Source organism: Danaus plexippus (genome assembly GCF_018135715.1).
Source record: "Danaus plexippus chromosome 18 unlocalized genomic scaffold, MEX_DaPlex mxdp_20, whole genome shotgun sequence".
Taxonomy (NCBI): domain Eukaryota; kingdom Metazoa; phylum Arthropoda; class Insecta; order Lepidoptera; family Nymphalidae; genus Danaus; species Danaus plexippus.
This window is the reverse complement of record NW_026869853.1, coordinates 5,115,895-5,138,879: the sequence shown is the minus strand read 5'-3', so window position 1 is coordinate 5,138,879 and position 22,985 is coordinate 5,115,895. Positions and strand designations below refer to the sequence as shown.

Sequence of the window (22,985 nt, the reverse complement as noted above, 5' to 3'; positions counted from 1 at the left end):
TTCTGTTACAAAAACCAAATAAGGAAGTCCGTTGAGGGAAATAAAAAAACTCGATCGACTACAATCAGATTTATTAATGTTTCAACATAGAAGCACATAATAGTGATCAACCAATGATTTAAATAGCCGTCGCCTCTTCTATATACAAGTTATGAAGAGTTTCGGCGATTTAAACCAATGATTTAACAAATCTCCGTTTCCAAACTACAATCACAGTGTCTCTTTTCTAAGAAAATTCCCCCTTCCGTGGAATCAGGTTTGCACAGTAATGTGAACTTTGTGTGATAACAGATGTGAAGGAACCGTCGTAAATGTAACATTCAAGTGATTCATAATAATTCAACAATACTGTATTCTCCATTTAAAACTTAAATCACAAATATTTTTATTCAAACCTTGCAAACGTCGTATCACATAAAAACTTGTACTATTATATTAAAATATACCTTTATTCCAATTTAGCAGTAAAATACTTTAAATAAAATAAATATCTCACTCGTAAGAAATCTGATAAGTCTACAGTCAACAGTCTAGACTCTAGATGTACAAAATGGCGCTGATGGCGGGAGATGTCAACTGGTTCGGACATTGAACGGGTAAAATACAAAACTAGATTACACTGACACAAACAATAGCCGTTTCCTGAAAACAAGTGAATGGTCCCAAATATCAACTCCGTAATATTTAAAATGTTTTTAAAATACAATTAATTTTAAAGTCCAGTTGACACAAATTATTTCCCGTGTTTTGTGCTTCAATGTTAGTTAATTGACCACACACTATGCCCGACAATTACCAACCGAGATGGCTACATTTAGAATTATATTCACTAGTCGCTATTTATTCGCTAGGCTACATTGGCGATACGAAACTTATCGTAAAACTGTCCCCGGGCTACCGACCTACCGGCGGCCGGCGCGCAACTACGACGCAGTCTTCTACAATAGTGCACTGCCAACATAAAACAAATTTGCAAAAAAAATATCCTTTTAGATATGTCGCACGTAACGTTAACAAAAATACTTTTAGTGCTCTCTTCTGTATCCCTACATTCTACATAGTTTATATTACAAATCTATTCAATACATCTGCTCAGGCACCTATCCTTAGTACATATTGATATAATAAAAGTAGCTTAGGTTTTAGTAATGAATCCCGCGAAACATCTCAACACAAATAGAATGTGAACGATTCAACACTTATGACTAAGGAGAAACAATGATTTTATCTTACAGAATGTATTTACAAAATTAATTAAATAATATGAAACACACTTCACAAAATATAGGGCCAGTTTCACACGTTCCCAAGGACAATTCTCTGATGGGTACTTGACATTGACAACTCAAAGTAAAGCATTGAATGTGTTGTGCCACTGTTTAAGGGCGAACCCTTCTCATAGATTATTACAAAGAACACATCAGCAACACGTGAAGTCGGCCCTAACAAATTAAAAAACACTTCAGAATGGGACTTCAAGCGAGTTATTCAATATATTTTATAACTAATAATACGTTACGATAAGTTAATTTTACATTTAGTAATTATTTATCGTACAATGTTTAATAGCTTAGCCTAGACAACATAAAGTACAGCTTATAAAACAACATACAAATCTTAGTCTCCCGTTAAAGTAAAACAATAATAAATTCGCGACATCCATCTCACTCGCACAGTCACAACAGTGACAACTCAAGACAAAAGACAAGAAGCGCTCGTCTCTTTAAATCTCATTTCGCATCACACAATAACGGAGTTTCCATTATAACTGTGCATCACTTATCATTTGACATTTCAATTAGTCCATCCCGAAATCATTGGAGCAAACCTGCACATATATAACAATGACTTCACGCGGTAAACAAAATATGTTATTGTCCTTGGAAAGTTGTTTTGTTATAGTAATCAATTGTTTTGTTTCGGATCTATTGGTGAAATGTTTAAATTCGTTGTTATTAATTACATCACGACTCGGCCGTCTGTACGATCGTATAATTGATGTTGCTAGTAAAATTATTTGTCTTATAAAAATATTTTTGCATATGCAATAAATTTTAAACACCACCTCACTGTGAACCACGTGTAGCCGGTAATATAGCATGCTATTGTCTCGTTTAATATTAAAAACTGTCTGTAAGTTACAAGTTGTTATAAGACTGATTATAAGAATACCTACACAAATAAACAGCCGAGACGTAACAAGCTCAAGGTTGTTCATGCTGTGTGAATAATTACGTGCCTCGGAAATTTTGACAAATCGACAGCGTTACATTCAATTAGCCTGAGTGTTCTATTTGTTACACACTCCTTTTTAAAACTCGAACGTTATTGAATTTGTAAAACAATATCGGTCACAGCAGCGTGTTGTGGAGATTTGTCATACGAAATCTACTCCAGCCGGCGGCGACGAATGAGAAAAAGAAACTATGAATTACAAAGTCAGCGATTGTTCTCGGCGGAGCTGGATACAAAAAAATCGGAAAACAATTCTCCTCGTTACTGTGTGAACAAATGAAATAATCTATTAGATACTTATCTTTTGATTTATAAGACGGTCACAATCATCCAACACCTGAATATAGATGATGATGATGATGATGATGATGAATTTAGAAACTCGACACCAGTCTTGGCCGCCGCTGAGGGGTTTGGTTGGCGCTACTGAACCTACTATAATATGTGCGCTGGAATATAGTTCATTGGCATCATTCCAATTTAGTACCAGCCATGCGATAGGTATCAACATTTTTACTTTATTTTTTATAAATTTACTAGCAGATGAACAGGTAGATTGAATAATGATATTCACCTATTTTAGATGTCGCACTCCCGTAACATAAATTTTGTTAGTGTCTATAAAAAAAAATGTTTAATTATTCCGCAGTAGTAAGTTTATTAGAAAACGAGTTACATGACATTTTCTTATCTCGCTAAAACGTGGCTATTAAAATTGTTTAATACATTAAACATTCCTAAAGTGAAGTATTGTCAGTCAACAGACGCGACTTTACTAAGTAGATTTATTTTTAATTGAGCATGTTCATAGATTGCTAAAGCAGCATTTTTAATATGATATAATCATACTAACATTTATTATTAAATAATGTAAGAGTATTGATTTTTATATACAGTAGGTACTTTCTAGTTTTTACAAAAGAATGGTTCCAAAACGTTATTGTTCACTCCTACCCCCGAACCTCCCGGAGGGGGGGAGACGTTCCAGCTGGAAGAAATGCACACTGGAATAATAACAAAGGGACTTTCTGACACCCCCGCAAACTACTTCATCTATGTAAGCATTAAGAAAAAATACTCTGTCATTATTTATTATTCCACCAGTATGTAACATCAGGAAGTAATTGTTTCTGATAAAACGTTTGATTAAATATTTAATTGTGATCCATTTGTTAAAATGAAGAGTCAATTCAAGGTAAAAAGGTTTACTAAAGTCTTGAAGTAAAAAAATAATACAATATAATTAAGACAAACACGAAACGAGAAAGGAAGTAAATCATAGTGAATAAATTTACAATATATCATAAGTTTCTTCACGAGTCGGCGCTCGGCCATGCGTCGCCATTGCGGCACTAAGGACTGAGGGTGACGACTTCTGAATCTAATAGCTTGAGAATAATTTTAATCAATTAATGTTTAATGTTCTATTTGTTTCACATTTTTACATGTGCTGCAGTGGCCGTTTGTGTGTGTTTATTACGCGATTTTATGAAAACATTAAATTATTGTTTAGTTTTTAATTACTATCCTGCAACTGTAAATCCCTCGCCATTAACTATTGAACATAAAATTAAAATGCGTTAATCGGATAGCTTACGCAAGTTACATGGATTTACAAAATAGAAATTATATGAATCAGACCTCATTGAGACGAAAATGTTTTTTTTAATCTGCCCGTGACAGTGGCGCCACCAAATCGAAACTAACGACAACAATGTACAAGTCATCAGAAGAGACTTAACTTATTCGTACCCGCTGCTGCAGCAAAAACAGGAATGTGTTAATTAAAGTTTTAAATTGTTTGTTTGTTGCGGTTTTTTTATTATTTTTTTAATTATACGTGATAATGTTAAGACCGATAACGTATGGAGTATACGCGAAGCTCTCGAGTGATGATTTTGCTTTTTATTTAAATTCTCTCCTTTGCTGTAAACCGGTTTGGAACAAATACGCAAATATGTTGTTTCAAGTCGTAGGGTGCAATGACTTCATGCAATATATATGGACGAAAATAACAAAATCGTATTTTTTTCTAAAACAATATCAGTCAGTCAGCATGTTGACATTGGCATAACGAGTTTTAAATAAGGATGAGGTCACAACTGTCTCGTATTACGAAATTGACATCATCTGTGGCGCTCAATACTGTCCTATAAATGTAAACTTCAGACAAGTCACTATCAGCTGTATCATCTTTACCGATAAATGGTAATCACGAGATGCGATTATTATTGCTACGATCGGTTTCAAGTTAAAACTAAAACCGTTCGTTAATAGTTCGTTCTGAATCAGACGTATAAAATAACCTTGCAAATATATTTCCATAGTGGCGACCGATTCACTGTTTACATATTCGCGTCAGGCACTGACAGTGACGAGGGCCGCTCGGATCGCCGATCGAAACAGAGTCTACCTCCAGACCGAGCAGATTTTATTTCACTTTTCATTATATTTATGTATTTCTGTAGTTCCCATTATGGATATCAATGACTAGAAACTTCTATATTGTTGTGATTAGTTTTTGAAGCAATTTAAAGAAAAACTCAATTAATTTTATTTATAATGTTTTATACGTGATTTTTTAACGCAGAGTTTGTGAGGCAGATTTCATTAAATATTAAGTGTTACTAAGGTCAGATCTGAAGGATTCTTAACATTTTCAAACGTACAAAACAATTGAGGTGTTGGTTTTTTTTATTGTACTGTCTGCGTCTCTTAAAACGCTAAGCACTCGTCACGAGGACACTCAGGGTAAAATGTCTTGGAGCCCGATCCGGAGAGCCGAGAATAGACATTTGAAACGGTGCGACAAAGAAAATGATGCTTTTTATCGTAATTTATATAATGTAGGTTGTTTTAATATTTAAGTAATTATAATGTAACTTCTTTGATCGGCACATCAAGTAACTACTGGACACTATGCTGCGTTTTAAAGCAGTTGCCTGAACAATACAAATACTTGATAAAAATAGCATTATAAAATATAAACAATACGTGAGTCAGAGTTCTTAACCCTCCGCCAGCAACGAACAGAGATGATGATGAAACCCAAGTGAATGGAACTATTTATAAGCCACTCGGCGTCACGGGTTGAACGGTTTGAAGTAACGAAAAGTATCGATCAGGCGCCTTGAAAGATTGCAGGTTTATTGAAGGTTTTAATATGACAAATATGAAATCAACGCCGAAAACTATGAAAATCGCATAAGACTTCTTTACTAATAAAAAATCTATCGTTTTCCAGCATTACTTGAATATTATAAATGATATGTTTCAATTATTATTTAACGGTAATATATCTCTATGAGAATTTATTTTTTGGCAAAAATATATTAGAGAGCACCCGCTTTGTTGTAAAAAATTGTTTCGATAATATTTTTCTTTCGCATCCAGACGGCGAGTTCGGAACTCGCTGAAAGAATTTTACATCTGGCCTTAAACAAACATACGGATTTCCTCAACGACTCATGAAACCATCGACTGGAAACTAATTGATTTTTATAGTTTATAATCGACACAGAATGTCTCCAACAAAATTTCAGCCGTACGATATTAGAAACATGACGACACGTCAATGAAGAGTGTGATTGAACGATGTCTCAATGGTTTGTATCGATAAAAACACATTTAAATATTTTCATGTACAAATTAAAATAAATAATACTCGTCGTTCTTGTGACGTTCCTCTGTGAAGGAAAACAGTCGCCAGGTGATGACTAACAACATTTATCAATAATTTCATCAGTCGCAAGTACTTGCTACAAATAAGGTCGTTTGATAACAAGCGAGGAAACGCAACTGACTCACTGCTCACGCTGTCATACACTACACTCTCCAGGAAGTCGATTTAGTTTGTACTACAAATATTTAGTAATATTTAACCGCAACTGTAACTACACGTTACGTAATATTAATACACGTCTGCGAGGACGCTCCGCGCCGGCTGGAGACGCGGCGTGTCCTAGATTAATGAAAGTTATCGTATTCCTAATAATAGACACGTTGTCTTTTCCATTATTTTAATCGTCCAAGGAATAAGCGTCTGTATAACTATGACTTTCATTGTCATATTGCTGAGTGCCGATTATATAAAATCAATATTGTGACGTCATTATGAGCTGTAATTTTAATCGACACAATAAATGTGAAAATACTGGAATATTTTGTTTTCACTAGTATGTTTAGCAAAGATGGCAAGGCGTTACAAATTAATTTATCAAGAACTATAAAAATGGCGATCAATTACATCACAATAGTCCATAAAATCCCTAGCCTGGGCGGAATAATGTTGTAAGCATCCGATATTGTTTGTTGTAGAAAAAAGTTATAAAAAATTCCTATGCACAAAAGACCGTTATTTCCAAGTCGGCATCATGCCCCATTTGCAGTTTAATAAATTTTCTGTCAAGGTGAAGGTCTAGACACAATCTACTTGAAAAAGTCAGACAAGACAATACACAATGCACATCAATAATCAGAGTGCTGTTGTATCCGTGTGATGGGAAAATTATTTTGCTACAAGCCTTTAAATGATGCAGCATCTACTTGATTCCTCTATAGCACATCATCAGTACTGAGATTTGGGTCGTCTTAATGTTAGGTCAAAACAAATTAGCTTCTAGTGTTGTTGGCAACAATAAGGAACAAACATTTTAATATTTTGTACCGATGGTTCAGTTACACTCAAGCCATATTTGAGTGGTCATATTATGTGCAAAGCCGCGGTCCACAGTAACTAAAGATATGATTACCCTCTAAGCAGGTTTTAAACTCTTTGTGTGATGCTCAAGTCGGTCATGAAACAGAGGATCATAAGACAACCTAATGATTTTATTTAAATATTACATTTATGTACATGCTCTTTGGAGCCAGGAAGTTATTACAAAAATAAGTATATCAAAATTAAAAACGTGAGCATTAGGCAGAAACAGATGGTATGCAGGAATGTTGGTGCAATCATAGAAATGGGGACTCACTTTGATCACTGAGTTCGCTTTGGTACCTTCGTAAATGCAATCACCTTGGAGCTGTATCATCCACAGCTCTCGCTCCTAAACACTGGCGGCCCTGCCGGCCTTGGCCGCTTGCTAGAGAGCTGCAGATTCAGGGGCCATCAAGGGGGACAGGGGACCTGCCACGCGGCGGCCGTGCTCCACTTCGAACCGTAGATCGGGGGAAGACCTTCGAGGTCCCACTGTTCCATCTTCAGGCAGGAAAGCGGCCACAAGCAGTGCACATATAACAAGAAGAGCCCCCAAGACAAATGGTGGACCGGGCACCAATCGCACATACTTTTCATCGTCTGGTCGAGTATTTATTCCTGGTACTGCGTGTTCTTCATTAAGATCAACATGGAATAGGTAGAATATAACACCAAACATAGCCGGACCAAGGCCATTGCAGAGTCCTCTAACTCCAGTTACCATGCCTTGCACTACACCCTGCCTGTCTGCTCGGCTATTTACAGACACATATGCACTGATGGCTGGATATGTGAGAGACCCTAAAGCGGCGAGGACTCCAGCGGCCCACATCATCCAAGTGCGACTCCCAAATCCATACCACATAAGTTGCATCATTTCAAACAAAAGTCCAAGCATAATTGTGTGCTTTGCACCAAGAGATTTCATTAAAAATCCAAGTACCACTTGCACAGCAATACTGAGTACACCAACTATTGCAATAAAGATCGCCACCTGCACTACACCAAAACCCATCACTAGCTTCAAATATACAAATATGCATGAATACTGTCCGGCTTCTGGCAGATAGGATAGGAACACTGCAACACACAACATAAGCACTGTGCGTTCTGCACCAACTTTCCTGAGAGCAGCAAATGGGTCTGCCTGTTCCCAGCTTATGTTGGCACCCCAGCCACTAGGTCGTACTTTCTCTGGAAGACTTTCAGGAACTGCAACCATGATGAAGAAGACGTCCAGCACTGCTACTGCAGTGGCAGCCGCAACGACGAGAGCCTCTCCATACAAATCCATAAGGTAAGCTCCTAACGCAGGTGATATGACCATACTTGCGGCGAAGGTGGCGGACACGAGACCATAGGCGCGAGACCGCTCAGCCTCGGTGGTGACATCGGCTACGTATGCGAATACAATCGAGAAGGTCACAGCAAACACTCCACTTATACTTATCATCGCAAAGAACCACCATGTGTTAATGGTCATCAGTGGTATAGGTGCACAGGTAAAAAATACTGTTACCAAAAGGAAAAACTTTCTTCCCCACACGTCAGATAAGGCTCCGATAAGAGGAGCGGATAAAAAGGACAAAATTCCTTTTATTCCCATTATAAGCCCGTTCATCAAAAACGTATGATCTGGAAACGTGGCGTTCAGGACAGATATTATTGGCATCGTGAGTAATCCCCACGCGAAGAACTCCAAAAATATTACCACTAAAGCGTGGAACACCGAGGGTTCCCCGATGCCCGACATTGTCATTATCCCGTCTTTCATAACAGTTTTTCTATTCCGTATCACCATTTCTACTTCAGTTTTTGTAGTTTTCGTGGGCGTCATTTAAAAGTGAATTCGTTTATAATCCTAATAACTACTTATATTAGATTTAGAGACATATTGAAAAGCCTAAGCACTACATTGATAAAACTTGGTAAAACCGAGCAAGTATCAGCAACGTCAAAAAATCACTGAAATGAAATTGAAAAACAACTCGATATTTGTGTTGCCAGTGAACCAATATGGTTACTTTAAATAATATTAACTATTTAAATTATATGATAATATACATAGACATTAAGGTACTCTAATAAGCAGGTAGAGCGTAAAACTCTAACCTGTTAGGCGTGGATAATCTTTATCAAATATAATATCATTTTATAAAATGGCGCCTAGTATTATATAATTTACAACATGACATATTTTCCAACTTTATTATTCATAAAAACAAATTATTCTCATTTCTTACAAATAAATAAAAAGATATATCATTAAAATTAAATAATTAAAATATTTAAAGAATTAATTTTATATTGAAGTTAAACTATAGATCCAATTAATTTGACAAATATACTTTTGAATCTCTGACTCCTAAATAAAATCGGATGCGTTTTAAAATCAATGTCAACGAGTGTCAAAAGTGACAAAAGTGACAAAACTGTTTTAGAAGGAGGCGTTTTCCAAAGGACTAGGCAATTTATCTAAAGCTCGTCATTCATCAATAATGGTTAGATTTTGCCTATATTACTATTTTAATCATTTGCTATGAATTAACTATCCCTGTATGTTTTTCATTCGCAGATTCGCTTTATTTTAATTCAAAATCGAGCTGGTAAAACTCGGTTGGCAAAATGGTACATGAATTTTGATGATGATGAGAAACAGAAATTAATAGAAGAAGTTCACGCTGTTGTTACAGTTCGTGACGCCAAACATACCAACTTCGTGGAAGTAAGTGTATTGGAAATGTGAATTACGAAGAGATTTCACAGACTGCATGTCAACATTATAAACTATACTCCGGCGTTACTAACATCATTTACATAAACGATAATAGAAAACTGCAATTAATATCATGCAACTGTCAACAATGCTTTATAAACTTTTACTTTGAATGTTACAAATATTGTAAATTTCAGTTTAGAAACTTCAAGATAGTGTACAGAAGATATGCTGGACTATACTTCTGTATATGTGTGGACGTGAATGACAACAACCTCTGCTATCTTGAAGCTATCCACAATTTTGTTGAAGTGCTCAATGAATACTTCCACAACGTGTGTGAACTCGATCTTGTATTTAACTTCTATAAGGTAAGGAATTTTATTAAAATTAAATTTTGTTATGAAATATAAGGTCACAATCCTCAAACAACTCTTGCTTATTCACACAATTTCTATGGTATTGGCGTTTGAATAAAGCTAACGATAAGTGAAAATCTAATATGTTTGTTAATAAAGTATTTTTATATTAGGTGTACACAGTGGTGGATGAAATGTTCCTCGCTGGTGAGATCCGGGAGACGTCCCAGACCAAAGTCCTGAAGCAATTGCTGATGCTCAACTCCTTAGAGTGAACCTCGAGTCTCACACCGTCAGCTTATGGCGGAGCTATGGATAATTTATTTGTTTATGTGTTAATGAATCTATTATTATAATCGTAAGATCATTATAATAGTTGAGAGCTAATAGAGATCCACTTCTTTGTATATAGATTGGTTTTGTGTTCAAACGATGTAAATACATTTGATTGATAATTTGCAAATGTTGAAGTTTTTGCATGAAAGTAAATACTTATTTGAAATATTCTGTATTCTTCTACATTAATGTTATGAAAAGTAGCAATACTCATTCCATGTTACGATAGGAGGATGAGGAGTTGATTTGATGTTGTTCTCTTGTGTGTAGCGACGCCTCTGTATCCTATATCTCATAAGTTAGGTAGATCTATATCAAGTTAATAAACATATAATGATTTAATAAACACGGAATATCACAACGGGTTTGATTTATTACGAAAAATGTATTTCATACAGGAAGTATGTGACCTTCGTTATTTTCTTCATCGTTTTAAAAGTCAGACTTGTAAATAAAGGAATTAAATTTACAGAAATTGTTGAAACAACATCTTGTTAATTACAGAATATATCTTTATTATTATAAAAACTTATGTTCCTATTACTGATTGGTATAACACAAATAAAAAGGAAATGGCCGACACAAAAGATGTCAGACAATTTTTTTTAAAACAGCCGTTACAATGACGTAGTATAAAATTAGACTTAAACGAGTGTCAGACTCCGTGAAGCCGCGTTCAGCCCCACTCCCAGTAGTGCAGTATGGGTGAGAACATCCACAGGTCGGGATGACCCGCGTGAGAGATGTGCGCTCCCAGGTCGAACTTACTCCACCTGTGGGGGGAGAATTAGAGTCGGGTCTTACATTTTAAGTTCTTTATACATCACATCGACCATTGAAAGCGATGAATGATTAGAAAGTATTAATTTTATGGATGCTGGTCTATCCATAATATATAATCAATATCAGTCTGTGTCGACGAAGGGAGTACAAAAGCCCGACAATTAATTTTTTGCCGCATATTCAACGTATGGTAGTTAGAAAGGCGAGTCTTGTGTTGGAACGTTCAAGTTTCCTAAGTTACGGTGTGGCCACAGCCAAGAGCGGCGCGGAGGGCGGTGAGATGAGAGTAGCAGCGGGCGGTGTGATTCCGGAGGTATGTCACAGCTACAACGCGATGTAGAAACTAAATTATTTGTTTCGGTCGCGCGATGCCTGAACATATCCACCGATGCCGCCGCGCGCCGCTCTCAGCTGTGGCCGCCTCGATACTCGCTAGTAGTAGTTAGCGTACCGCGAGCACACGTTACGTTTTTAGTTAACGACCATTTTGGGAGTAATGGATCCTTGGTGTGAGTGTACTAACTGGAAGGGCGGTATGCCGCGGGTGAGGTTGTGGGGGGGCCCCGACACGGCCAGGAAGCGGAACGTCTTATGGAGGTTGTAGCTCGTCATCTTGGCGTCGGTGGCGCCGTGGCTGCGGTGACCCAGGGCACGGAACGGATATGATCCTGCAGGTCATTCACCCGGTTACAATCACGATACATGACATCGGAATTAAACAGTATTTATGTCACAAGCGCTAAGTGAGGCACCAAGCAACGTTACCTGCCGTTATAGTTCAATATTTAATTTATTGAAAACTGCCTCATTGCGGTCTCTCGTGCATTCGTGACGTCAGCCAAAATTTGTTACGAATTACAAAAAAAACGCATGTCAAGTATTTAGAGTGTCGAACCATTGGCCGGGTTGAGGTCGTTCCTGGCGGCGATGGCGTTACACGCGCTGTAGGGAGGCACGCACGGGCAGCGAGCGAGCGGGTCGTGGAGGTAGTCGTTGTAGCGGAGCACCGAGAACATGGTCTCCATGGACACCACCCCGGCCTGGCGGACGACGGGAGGGATGAACAATACATGCACTTATACACTGTGCTGCTTCACCACCAACTCGGCACAACACTACTCACTGAACACGCGCTCATTGTAAACATCATTCTTTCAAACTCTACTCTACATTACATGAAGGTAGCGTAATATTTTTTTTATTAGAGACTAGTGTGAAGTGTCTCAGAAATGAAACTGAAGAAAAATATTGAAATGTGTTCAGCTGATCCTGTTTTGCCGCGAGGCGAGCACGAGAGAGGACTTTTACTACTATATGTATACAGGCACAAGAAGCGAGTCAGTGAAGCTGCGACTCCGTCCACCTGTTTCTGTTTGAACATCTTGGCTCTCGGGTTGGTGTCGTAAGCGAACCAGTCGCCGAAGGTCGCGATGCGCTGGTTGCCGCCGCTCATGTTGAACACGCGAGGGAAGTACGCGATGTTATACGAGGGGAAATACGTGGTGTTCTTCAAGTGTTCTGTTCTGAGCGAGGGAAACAAACAAATCAAAATTATACACAATCACATGGGTATGAGGACGTTTGAATATGTAGTTCCAGCAAAAAAAAAACAAGCTACACGGGGAACATATTACATAATACAATATGAATTCTCACAGGTCGGCCGCCTCCGTGTACCCCGGCAGCTGTTCCAGCACCCACAGCAGGCCGGGCTGGACGGAGCCCAGCTCGGAGCCCGAGCGGGGCTTGAACTTCTTGTAGTCCACTATGTACCTACCACACACATCGCATCATGTGTTAACGAACGATACTCACAGATACATATTATACAAACTTTATAAAGCATGGGCTCCGGCTCCGGCTCCGGCTACGGAACTGATTAATGAATAATGTTTACACAATAGGTCGTGTGACCTCCCGCCAGCGACATCTATCGTCTGAGTCACAAGACTTATCAACACTCTCATACAATAAACGGCTAAATCACAGCCGGTATGTTACTCCGATGTCTAAGCTACATTATTGAAAAGTGTCATCCCAACCCGTCGAGTACAGTGTACGTAAAGGAACGACCGTCACATACTCGTATCTTTAATATATTATACCTTTCCAGTTTCCACTGGTTCGCGTGATGAAACTGAACTGTGCGCTTAGTGCGAGGCGCTTACTGTAAGTGTTGAAGTGTGTCGTGAAGGTACACGTACCACTGGTTGTTGTAGGTGCCGCTGTTGTGCCTCCGGAACAACTCCACCCACTGGCGGCCGCTGCGGGCCAGTCTGTTGGCCACCATCGCACGCACGAACTCCAGGATCTACACTCGACAATATATATAGGATAGAAGAGCTACATTGCATTCTATTTTGTAGTATTTTTGACTGATATTTAAAAAAAAACTATTTGTATGAATTTAATTGTGAATACAAATATTATATGGAGGATGGATGAGATGTGAAAAAAAACATCGGGACAGAGAAGAACATCACATGGCAGGCAAGACCGGGGGGGGAGAGGGGTGGTCAACGAGAAAAGAAAGATGATAATAATAATGATATAATATTTTAATGATAACGCTCACCTGTCCCTGGGGGTGGACGTTCTCATACAACGTCCGGTTGCTGTTCCCGATGGTGGTCTCCGCGGACACCAGGCCTGAGGATATGATGTAGAAGTCGTCCGTCGACTGGACGCACGGACGGCACCGCGTGAAGAAACAACATTAAAACATATATGCCATTTCCAAAAAATTTCCTGTTAGCTGACTTTTTTCCTTAAAATAATAGGACTCTTAAAGTGTACTCCCATTATATTGAATTCAAAACATTTTTGGACAACCTAAATCCTTTTATTTACCTGGACGAAGGCGGGGTACGAGCTGAAGGACATCTTCCACCCCGGGATGAGGGTTCGGTCGATGGGCGACATCCCGTAGTGGAGGACGTACATCTTGTGGAAACGTAACATAGACTGGTAGCTGGAAAGTGGGAAAGCGGTTCACAGGAGGACTGGTGACCAGAGAACGGTATTTGGAAAGCTTGTATTGTTAAGCCATGGCTATCAAATTAAAGGACGATAGTTTTCAACTTCAACAGCTTCGAAAAAGTTTTTGATATTAAATTTCTTATTAGTATTAAATATACTATAGTTTATATGAATGTTGTCACTCTGCCAAGTCTGTGCTTCTGCATCTGGATAAATGTTCGAATGAAGATAGAAAATATACTGATAAATCTTTATAATAGTCTAGAAGATTAAACACGGAAGACATTATACTCGTCACCTGTTCCACGTGACCTGCGACGTGTAGAGATCACTCCAGTCGGGCAGCAGCTTGACCAGTCCACTGCAGCGCTCCCCGAACAGCAGGGCCTCGGGCGTCTCCGGGGGCAGAGACAGCGCGAACGCCAGGTCGTCCAGGTCCCCCAACATATTGATCCACCTGCATTATAATTATTACACACACATGATTATTATAAAATAGTGAGGAGAAAATATATTCATTAGTAATTTTTAAATTATAACATACAGGATGTCTCTGACTGTAAGCCATTGGTAAGGGTTGCTGGTCGCCTCGTTGTATCCTACAGACAGTCCCTCTAACTGGATGTAATACAGTTTAATCTGTAAAATAAATAAACAACAAATAACACGAGAATCTCAAGAAATGAGACTTTATGTTTATATAAGGCATTACTCATACTAAGTAAGATAATTGAATTAAGGCACAAAAGATTTTTAAGTAGAGTCGTTTATCAAGTAATTAATAATGAGTAATTGAATATACATATGTATTTGTTTCAAATATATATTTGGGAATCTTGTATATTGTATTTACTTGGTACCAGTAGGGGTCGTTCCGCTTGGCTTCTACCATGGATACTATGTAATCTTCATTTTTGTTCACATAGTCCTCTATGAGACCACAGACCTCAGTTTTGTTGTAGCAGTACCTTGACATGTTAACAATACAGATGTTGCATCTCCACTTAAACAGTGTGGTAACTCAAAAATTTCGAAAATTTATTTTTTGTCCCATTAGAATCAGAAAATTTAACAATCTTATCTCAATCTCATTTTAAATAGTTAAGTTATTTATGGCTAGGTGATGTTAGTGAAATTAGGTTGTAAAAAAAAGCAATGTCATAGCAAACAAAGTATCACATGTCTAAGAAAAAAAAATGTATTTTTTGTTTGAGATACCTACTGAACCATTTTGTTGAGCCTCGAAAATCATTTTAACTTACTTAAAGTCTTATTGGGATGACTCAGGTTTGTCAATTCCTTGTTTTTTTTTACTTATTGATACTATTTGAGTGGAGGTTCATTATTTATCTGGTTGGGCTTCCATTGGATAGCTATTTTTAATACTCCATGTAAATTGAAGCCACAATATTTTATTGTATCAAACTGTCACAAGCTTATTATTATAAACTTACCCTTTCAATACATTTTCCCAGTGCATCCAAATCAGATCTCTAGTAAGAAATCCCTCCAAGAAACCAGCTGCATAGGCTTGCCTTTCATCTGGAACATCTGGGTGCGTATGGAGTTCCAGGAAGGCCCATCTGGAAGTGATTTTTTAAATAAATTTCTGTACTTGATGGCAATAAAAATATTATGTAAACACAATATATACCCAGTGGAATTAATCTCATTGGTGTAAGTAGCCCGCGCTACGTGGACTTCCGGGATGTCTTCATTGTTGTCAGTCACAGAAACTACAGGTTTACCCAACGACCACGTAACAAAACCATACTTACCGTCAACTGCCGCGATTAACAAGAATATACTGAAAATTAAACATCTTATACGTAAAATCATAACGGTCTTTAACGTCACACTATTGAACTCGCCCGGTGTCCGAGACCATTTATTGTTGATAGAAAGATTAAAAGGTTATCATAATAAAACAAGTTTATATATATTAGACGCGCCACAAGATATCAACAAACAAATAGGACACGCTTTATTTATTATCAATGTGTCATAAACAGCTGACATTTGACATTCTTGTAGTCAACGATATACTCACTTACCTACCTATATCTACAACAATTAAAAATAAAATGTTTAAGTGCATACTTATTTATGTAGTAAAAAACATTTTGATTTGATTTAAATAATTTGAATATTGTTATTAAACTGTTTAATAAAACATGCAAACTATTCTAACATAACTTCTTATTCAAAGTGAGGACTGAGGTTTAAAACATCTTGGGATGGAAACCACGAGAAATCTGGAAAATTCGGAAAACCTTATGTCAGAAATTAAACTTTCCCTGGGAGTTGTTTCATAGTATTATGTTATTATCGAATATATGGTTTAAAATATTTGAGTGTAAATAAAAAAACAGCATATAAAAAAAATCAACAAAAATTCAGTCTTTAATGCACTAAAATTTCATGTACACAGTACAGATCTAATAAGAACAGGTCTCTTTATCAACATTAGTTATATTTTCAAGTTGCAGAAAGTTTGAGGGCTATTTCTCCGCAACGGTAGCCGATCTCTCTCATGATGTAGGGCGTCCGCTCGTGGGCCGGAGTCCGGAGCCACTCGTTCACGTTGAAGGCGACAGTGGCGTAGCCCTGCTTCTCCAGGATGTCCAGAATGAGGCGGAAAGGACTCCGGAGACGGTTGCTGTTCATAGAAAAACAGCCTTGGCTGAAGTTCATGACGCATATACTGGAAGGAAACATTTCAAAATTAAAAACTTCAGAGCAGCGAGCGACGCAAGAGGGAGGAGGGAATTTAATAAATGTCTAGTGTGGGTAGCTTGTGTTCCGCTCTCTGTTCAGATCATAGTTTATACGGTCTTTTAAATTGAAGGTCAACTGTTTTGTTTTATTGCTCTACTTACACTATTCCTCCGTGGGGTAATTTCAGTTCTATGAGAGGAACTTTGCTCTCACTAATTTTTTCGGGCATTTTTACGGGAACGCCAGATTTTAAACATACCACGATGTCTGTAAGTAAAAAAAAATAATAAAAAAATTTAACGAGGTATAACACCGAATATGTTTATAAAAGTTTGTATGTGGGATCAAATGCATATAATATTGTCAAAATCATAATAAATTTCACTAACCCGCAATAATGCCGTTGGGGAGCACCACATCTTTTGCACTATACTCCGGACCCCCCAACCCTCGGGCCAGATAATCCATCAAGCGACTCGTTGATGCATGAGTAGGGTACGCGTCCTTAGCCTTCTGCAGGATATCATCAGGCAACTTGTACTCATTACTATGGAAGGTGTGAACTGCCTCGTAAAGAGTCAACAGTTGGAGATAGTCCAGAGTATTGTTCTCACGAGAAAGAAATTCCCGGAGGAAATCTTTAGAGAAAACGCGTTCTAGCAGTCTGTCATCGTAAAAGCCCAACGAAGCCAGCTCGAGACAGAATTTCGTCCAGGGTAAGTTGGCATTCGTGGCTTTCAGGACAGGGTTGCTAGATATCTGGCGTTTGATTTCGTCCCATTGGTCCTGTGCGGGTGTGAAGTTGCTGTTCGCCAGGCAGTTGACGAAACCGAACAGAATGTTGGTGCGCGCGTTAGATAAGGTCTCAGGATCTGTGGCCGCCTTGAGGCAGAGGAACTCGACTAGACCGAGATGTGTGTGTGCCTAGAAATATCGGGGTCACATACGTGTAGAGAAGAAAGCAAGTTATTAGTACATCCAATACTTTTCAGTCTTAGAATTAGGGGCCATCACATCTTTAGTACACCCTCCCTTCGAAGTGACGTCACACATTCAATTTTATGTTACTACTTAACATGACACTTGCGTTTAAAACCACGTGGTTTTAAGACGTCACTAGCATTATACCGCCGCTTTAGAAGTTAAATACCGTATCGTGAGAGATCAGCTTATAATAAGATGTTTTGACATTTGATGTCAAAAAGTTCTTAAAGCAGCCTGTCCCTCCACTTCGGGTGAAATCTTCCGTCCCTTAAAGTGCGACGTAATTTATGGATGACCCCTAAGAAATGAACGAATACTTACAATTCTGGAGAGTACTCTAGCAATAAGTAGTCCTTTCTCAAAATCTATGTCATTGGTTATTACGTAATTGGCTATAGTGTCCATGAGCTGTTGGTGGTAGTACTCCGGGTGTTTCTCAAGGATCCTGCCCTTCAATCTGGCGGCTGTTCGGAGGACGTCGTCGTAGGACAGCTTATCAATTGACTGTGACAGAATGTCGCAGCAGATATGAAGCAACTGAACTCGGGTTGGGAACTCTTTTTCTGTACAATTTACTTGACATAGAGCCCATATAATAGATTTGGCTATCTGAGGATTTATGTTCTGATCGTTAATCAGGATCCCCGTCACCACATTATTGATACATCTGTGTGGCAGGTCATGGGAGCAGCAGTAGTTCAGCATGTCCTTTAAGAGAGGGAGATCCTTGCTGTCTATCTCATTTGGTAAATGTATTTGGAATGCTAGAGGTAGTGCTAGTTTGAGAGCATCCACAAGGTGATTCTTGCCCTCCATCTGGGACAGAAGAAAGTCTAGAAACATAATCTGCTGTGTGTTCAGTAGGTTGATATTGCAGCGTATTAACTGAAGCATGGTTTGAACAATCATGGAGTCCGCTGGCACTTTGAGGTAGGATAGGACTTTGAGAGCTTCTATTGTCTCACCGACCTCTAAAGCTCGTGCATGCTTTTTGAAATTCTGACACAGGATACTAAATGTTGGGTCTTTAACTATGGTGTCAGGATCATCATATCTGCAATGAAAAATCATACATTTAAGTTTTGTATAAACTTTTCAAATAAATGGACACTAAAAATATATTTTTATATAGTAATTACCAATTGAATATTAATTGAACTATGTGATCTCAAGTTCCACACAACTTCACTGATATAATATAATATTTTAAAGTACAACATACATACAACTGCCACATACTTATTGGCTTTGTGCAACTCAAACAGTGTTCTCAGAGCCTGTAGCATGTGCCTGTGCGTCATGCTCGTCAGGTGAGCCTGCACCGCCGCCAGCACAGCAGCAGTGCTGGGGGCAGTCTTTATACTTAGCATAATTGTGTCTACATTCCTAGCACGTACTATTTCTGACACTGCAATATTGAAAAACTCATTATTTTATTTGTTTACGGTCTTTAAAAAAATTATGGCGATTATGTACTTACCGCTGGATAAACTGGTGGATCTCATTGAAACATTATTAACCTGGCTTCCTCTTAAAACATTGCGCCATACATTTTTTAGCAATTGTGACATTATGACTAAAATTAAAAATATCACTTAAAAAAAATACATAAATAATTAAATACATTAGTTTAATTGTAATGAATATGAAGAGGCCCTTGGATAAGACTCACATAATTTTGTTTTTCTTTAACAAAAGACAAATAATATTGTATCATTAAAAGTCAACATTAACGTAAATAAATAATTTTTAACAGCTCATGGAAGCATTTAAAAAACTCTAAAACAATCACGCAATGAATCTTTACTTCTAAAAAAGAAATAAAAATATATTCTATAAACAAAAATATTAAAAGACCAATTTGTATTGAAAAAATTTATATAATTTTGTGTCATATACGACATGTGATAATGACATTGACAGTTCCACTGATAGAGTTCTCTTTCGTATTTTTTTTAATAAAATATTCTTTAAATGGATTGCTTAATGTAATAAATTTATTCAAATATTTAACTAAAATTAAAATTACCAAAAATTGAGCAAAATACTAAACTATTTAATAAACTATGGGTATAAAAAGAAACTTCGGTTAATCTTCATTTAAACACTAAATTGTCACTAACTGTCATATCTAGACGGCTAGACCTCAAGTATTGTCAATATTCAATTCAAAAAATGGTCTAGATTTTTGGTTGTCGGTCGATATTGACTTCAAAAATTGGGATTACTGTATAATATTGTTAAAAGTAAAAAAAAACAAACCTTGATGCAAGATGATGTTTAAGGAAACAATTGTTAGTTTTAGACCAGAGCGAGAAATTCGGAAAACTATTTTGGTTCCTGGGGACTATAACTTAGTTCCTTACGAAGATGCGAGATGTAAAATCAGACTCGGAGACGTGAAATGTAGCAATAGAGCTGGGCCGTGTGAAATTGAGCCGGAAAGTCGCATTTTCAACATTCCTTTCGACGGGAACGTCATCATCGGAGACATGGACTCTTTCATAGACAGAGATGTCGAAATACTGCTACAGCGAATGTGCAGCGGGGAGATCAGCAGAGCGAATCTGACTTACAAAAATAGTCACGGTGACTTGATCAAGGAGATAACTTTTAGGATAGAGCTGGTGGATGTGACAGAAGAACAGTTGATAAGTGACTGGAGTTGGGCGAGGTTGTTCGAGTCCGCGGCTCATCACAAGGAACGCGGCGTACAACTGGTGAAGGACAAACGAGTGGTGGATGGCTTTAGGAGGTTCTCTAAAGCCATGAAAATGCTCATTGCTATTGAGCCTGTTGATAAAAGTTCCATAGATGATGAGAGGGTCAAAGAATTTATTAATATGAGGGTAATAATTAATTTTAACATTTGAAAACACTAGCTTTCATTACTTGGTGGTCCACACAGTCAGACAAAAACTATCTATTAAGTTTTAAACCTCACTTGCACATGAAGTAACAACTTACTCTCTTTTAATATTGTAAACTCAGTTATTACTTGTTAATAGTTTTTTTTTTGCAACAGGTAAAGTTATACAACAATATGGCACACTGTCAGCTTCAGTTTGAGGAGTTTGGTGCAGCACTGGACTTATGTTCAAGGGCGCTCAAATATGACTCTGAAAATATCAAAGCATTATACAGACGGTCAATTGCTTATGTGGGACTCCACATGTATGAAGAAGCTTGGACGGACATTCAGAGGGCCCTCAGTATAGACCCTAACGATAAAGCGTCTTTGATGAAAGCCAATGAACTACGTCCACACTTTGAAAAAATGAATGAGAATTATAATACAGTCATCAAGAAGATGTTTCGTTGAGTCGAGATTAGATCTCAGACATTGGGATAGTTAAAAATAAGTAAAGTTCTCTATGTCTATTGCAAATAAATATTAAAACAAGATTTTTAAATGACAGCATTTAGTCTATGTGATGACATTCTGAATGAACAGTAGTCAGTAGCAATTGAGTCTCCGATGACTCGTTTTGTATACTTGTCTTTTTATTCTCAGTTTTATTTTGTCTTAATTAAAAATTCGGCTGGGATACTAGTTATTTTAAATTTAATCCAGACATAAGATTTGAGAAACTTATATGCTGATGGGCAATATTTATAAAAATTGTTTACATTATCCGATCTTACACGAAGATAGCCGAATATTTCCGAAAAACATGTTCGCATTCCGACAGTAACCGAACTAAATGTCAAGGTCAGCGTCATTTCCACTGCGCTGGTCACAAATCATGGTCGAGTAGTTGACAACTAATAAATTATAATAGTAGAGTACAGATTTCGGCCTATATTTGTTAATTTTCAATGAAACTGTTTCCACCTCTATATAAACAACACTTGTGCCAAATCAAGAGTCGCTATAGTTTTCCGGTGACATGCCATTCCCATAGTAGTAACGTAGAGTTGGTATGACAGTAGCTTGTAATAGAAACAATAAAGTATGTTTTAATATTAATAAATGTTATAAATAATCATATATTTGTTTTTGTCTCATTTTTATTTGCAGACTGTTATCGTTTTTTTTTTATTGAAACATCCCCTTATTAGGCAGCGAAACTTTTTACTATCTTAACTTTTTCCTGGATATCTTATTGTTGGGGATCGTAATGACTCTAGTTTTATAAAAGAACATAGGAGTGAATAAAGGTTATATTTGAATATCAGTGCATTATATCGGTGATAGTATGGGAACAGACCACGATAGGAAATATACTTATGATTTAAAAATCATCCATAAAGTCATACGTAACCATTATTACTAAAGAAATATACTGACATAAGTACTTTTACAAATAAAAATGTATTTATTATTAAATTTCATTATTATAAGTTTCCAATACGTCACAATATTGGCGGATCAAAATGTGACGTCAACGTCACTACTTGTAACATTGTAAGGAAGGCTGCATGTATGTATGTTGAAGGTTTTTTTGACATTCTGTTACTGAATATTTATAAATAATATCAATATATTTATAAAACAAAGTTCTTCGCTTCGTCTGTCTGTCCGTCTGTTCGCGATAAACGGGAAAACTACCACACCGATTATCAAACAGTTATAGCCACTCGATAGCGTGATTTTCGAAGGTTTTAGTACATAATTTGTTTAGTTTTTGTATTTACTTGTGTATACATTAACGATATTTGTTGAAGATGTCGGGAAAACATGAGCCGTCTGAGAGCTTTTAACATAACGCTGCCTTAAGTCTTTGACATATAACAAAATAATATATGGTGTAATTGTGTATCTTATATAGGTCCACAGAAAGGTCCGTGGTGGCATATGTCTGTACCTTAAGGATAACATACTTTTTCTTTTTTACAACTTTAAAAAATTGGCATTCCAAAAGCGTGTATTGGCAAAATATGTCCATAAATACGGTATTAAGTCTTATCACAATAAATTACTTCGTTTTCAAGCCCACATCAGTATCTGTAAATTACTTTTAAATCATTTAAATCGGGCCTACCATGTGAAAGTTATCATGCTATAAATTTAATAATTCTCAAAATTATAAAGGCTATTATATATTTTTTGTAAAGAGCCCATGCGAAGCCGGGGCTGGTACCTAGTATAATAATATATGTAAAATACCTATTTACTGCCAGAGACTTTATAAATAAAACAGCATGCAAAAGTTAGTTGACCGTGTGTAGT

General features: G+C 37.3%; 5 protein-coding genes across 6 annotated transcripts; 2 read left to right on the top strand and 3 right to left on the bottom strand.

Annotated features, from left to right (window-relative positions):
• Positions 1–54: 54 nt before the first annotated feature.
• LOC116772977 (hippocampus abundant transcript 1 protein) lies at positions 55–8,916 on the bottom strand. The gene has a single exon (XM_061528438.1). The coding sequence runs from the start codon at positions 8,772–8,774 to the stop codon at positions 7,323–7,325; it is 1,452 nt and encodes a 483-aa protein (XP_061384422.1). The 5' UTR covers positions 8,775–8,916; the 3' UTR covers positions 55–7,322.
• Positions 8,917–9,318: 402 nt separating this feature from the next.
• Positions 9,319–10,709, top strand: LOC116772956 (AP-2 complex subunit sigma). Its single transcript, XM_032665288.2, has 4 exons — positions 9,319–9,438; positions 9,513–9,662; positions 9,851–10,024; positions 10,186–10,709. Exons 1-4 carry the CDS (start codon positions 9,436–9,438, stop codon positions 10,285–10,287), a joined length of 429 nt encoding a protein of 142 aa, XP_032521179.1. The 5' UTR covers positions 9,319–9,435; the 3' UTR covers positions 10,288–10,709.
• A 130-nt stretch (positions 10,710–10,839) lies between these two features.
• Positions 10,840–16,129, bottom strand: LOC116772955 (putative phospholipase B-like 2). Its single transcript, XM_032665287.2, has 13 exons — positions 15,765–16,129; positions 15,565–15,693; positions 14,964–15,078; positions 14,655–14,749; positions 14,409–14,567; positions 13,982–14,102; positions 13,707–13,811; positions 13,336–13,442; positions 12,788–12,904; positions 12,495–12,654; positions 12,027–12,171; positions 11,655–11,799; positions 10,840–11,121 (listed from the first exon to the last, which is right to left on the bottom strand). The coding sequence occupies exons 1-13, from the start codon at positions 15,947–15,949 to the stop codon at positions 11,025–11,027; spliced, it is 1,680 nt and encodes a 559-aa protein (XP_032521178.2). The 5' UTR covers positions 15,950–16,129; the 3' UTR covers positions 10,840–11,024.
• Positions 16,130–16,486: 357 nt separating this feature from the next.
• On the bottom strand, positions 16,487–19,695 carry LOC116773106 (uncharacterized). Of its 2 annotated transcripts, none has more exons than XM_032665497.2 (7): positions 19,485–19,695; positions 19,293–19,406; positions 19,052–19,220; positions 18,134–18,866; positions 17,218–17,752; positions 16,990–17,095; positions 16,487–16,814 (listed from the first exon to the last, which is right to left on the bottom strand). In XM_032665497.2, exons 2-7 carry the CDS (start codon positions 19,381–19,383, stop codon positions 16,589–16,591), a joined length of 1,860 nt encoding a protein of 619 aa, XP_032521388.2. In that variant the 5' UTR covers positions 19,384–19,406; positions 19,485–19,695; the 3' UTR covers positions 16,487–16,588. The 2 variants fall into 2 exon arrangements, with proteins under 2 accessions (XP_032521388.2, XP_032521386.2); XM_032665495.2 differs by having other exon boundaries at positions 19,293–19,388; positions 19,485–19,694.
• Positions 19,696–19,936: 241 nt separating this feature from the next.
• LOC116773123 (uncharacterized) lies at positions 19,937–21,801 on the top strand. Its single transcript, XM_032665519.2, has 2 exons — positions 19,937–20,661; positions 20,838–21,801. Exons 1-2 carry the CDS (start codon positions 20,086–20,088, stop codon positions 21,132–21,134), a joined length of 873 nt encoding a protein of 290 aa, XP_032521410.1. The 5' UTR covers positions 19,937–20,085; the 3' UTR covers positions 21,135–21,801.
• Positions 21,802–22,985: the final 1,184 nt, after the last annotated feature.

Bases quoted from the DNA above. Each gene is read 5' to 3' on its own strand.
- LOC116773123 (XM_032665519.2), top strand. From the start codon at position 20,086: ATGATGTTTAAGGAAACAATTGTTAGTTTTAGACCAGAGCGAGAAATT. The intron at 20,662-20,837 runs GTAATAATTAAT...TTTTTGCAACAG, and splicing joins AAGAATTTATTAATATGAGG to GTAAAGTTATACAACAATAT.
- LOC116772956 (XM_032665288.2), top strand. The intron at 9,663-9,850 runs GTAAGTGTATTG...TGTAAATTTCAG, and splicing joins AACATACCAACTTCGTGGAA to TTTAGAAACTTCAAGATAGT. The intron at 10,025-10,185 runs GTAAGGAATTTT...TTTTTATATTAG, and splicing joins TTGTATTTAACTTCTATAAG to GTGTACACAGTGGTGGATGA.
- LOC116773106 (XM_032665497.2), bottom strand. From the start codon at position 19,383: ATGTCACAATTGCTAAAAAATGTATGGCGCAATGTTTTAAGAGGAAGC. The intron at 17,753-18,133 runs GTAAGTATTCGT...CGATATTTCTAG, and splicing joins CTAGAGTACTCTCCAGAATT to GCACACACACATCTCGGTCT. The intron at 16,815-16,989 runs GTAAGTAGAGCA...GTTTCCTTCCAG, and splicing joins TTACCCCACGGAGGAATAGT to TATATGCGTCATGAACTTCA.
- LOC116772955 (XM_032665287.2), bottom strand. From the start codon at position 15,949: ATGATTTTACGTATAAGATGTTTAATTTTCAGTATATTCTTGTTAATC. The intron at 14,568-14,654 runs GTATGTTATAAT...ATTATAATGCAG, and splicing joins CTTACAGTCAGAGACATCCT to GTGGATCAATATGTTGGGGG. The intron at 13,443-13,706 runs GTGAGCGTTATC...TGTCGAGTGTAG, and splicing joins ACGTCCACCCCCAGGGACAG to ATCCTGGAGTTCGTGCGTGC.
- LOC116772977 (XM_061528438.1), bottom strand. From the start codon at position 8,774: ATGACGCCCACGAAAACTACAAAAACTGAAGTAGAAATGGTGATACGG.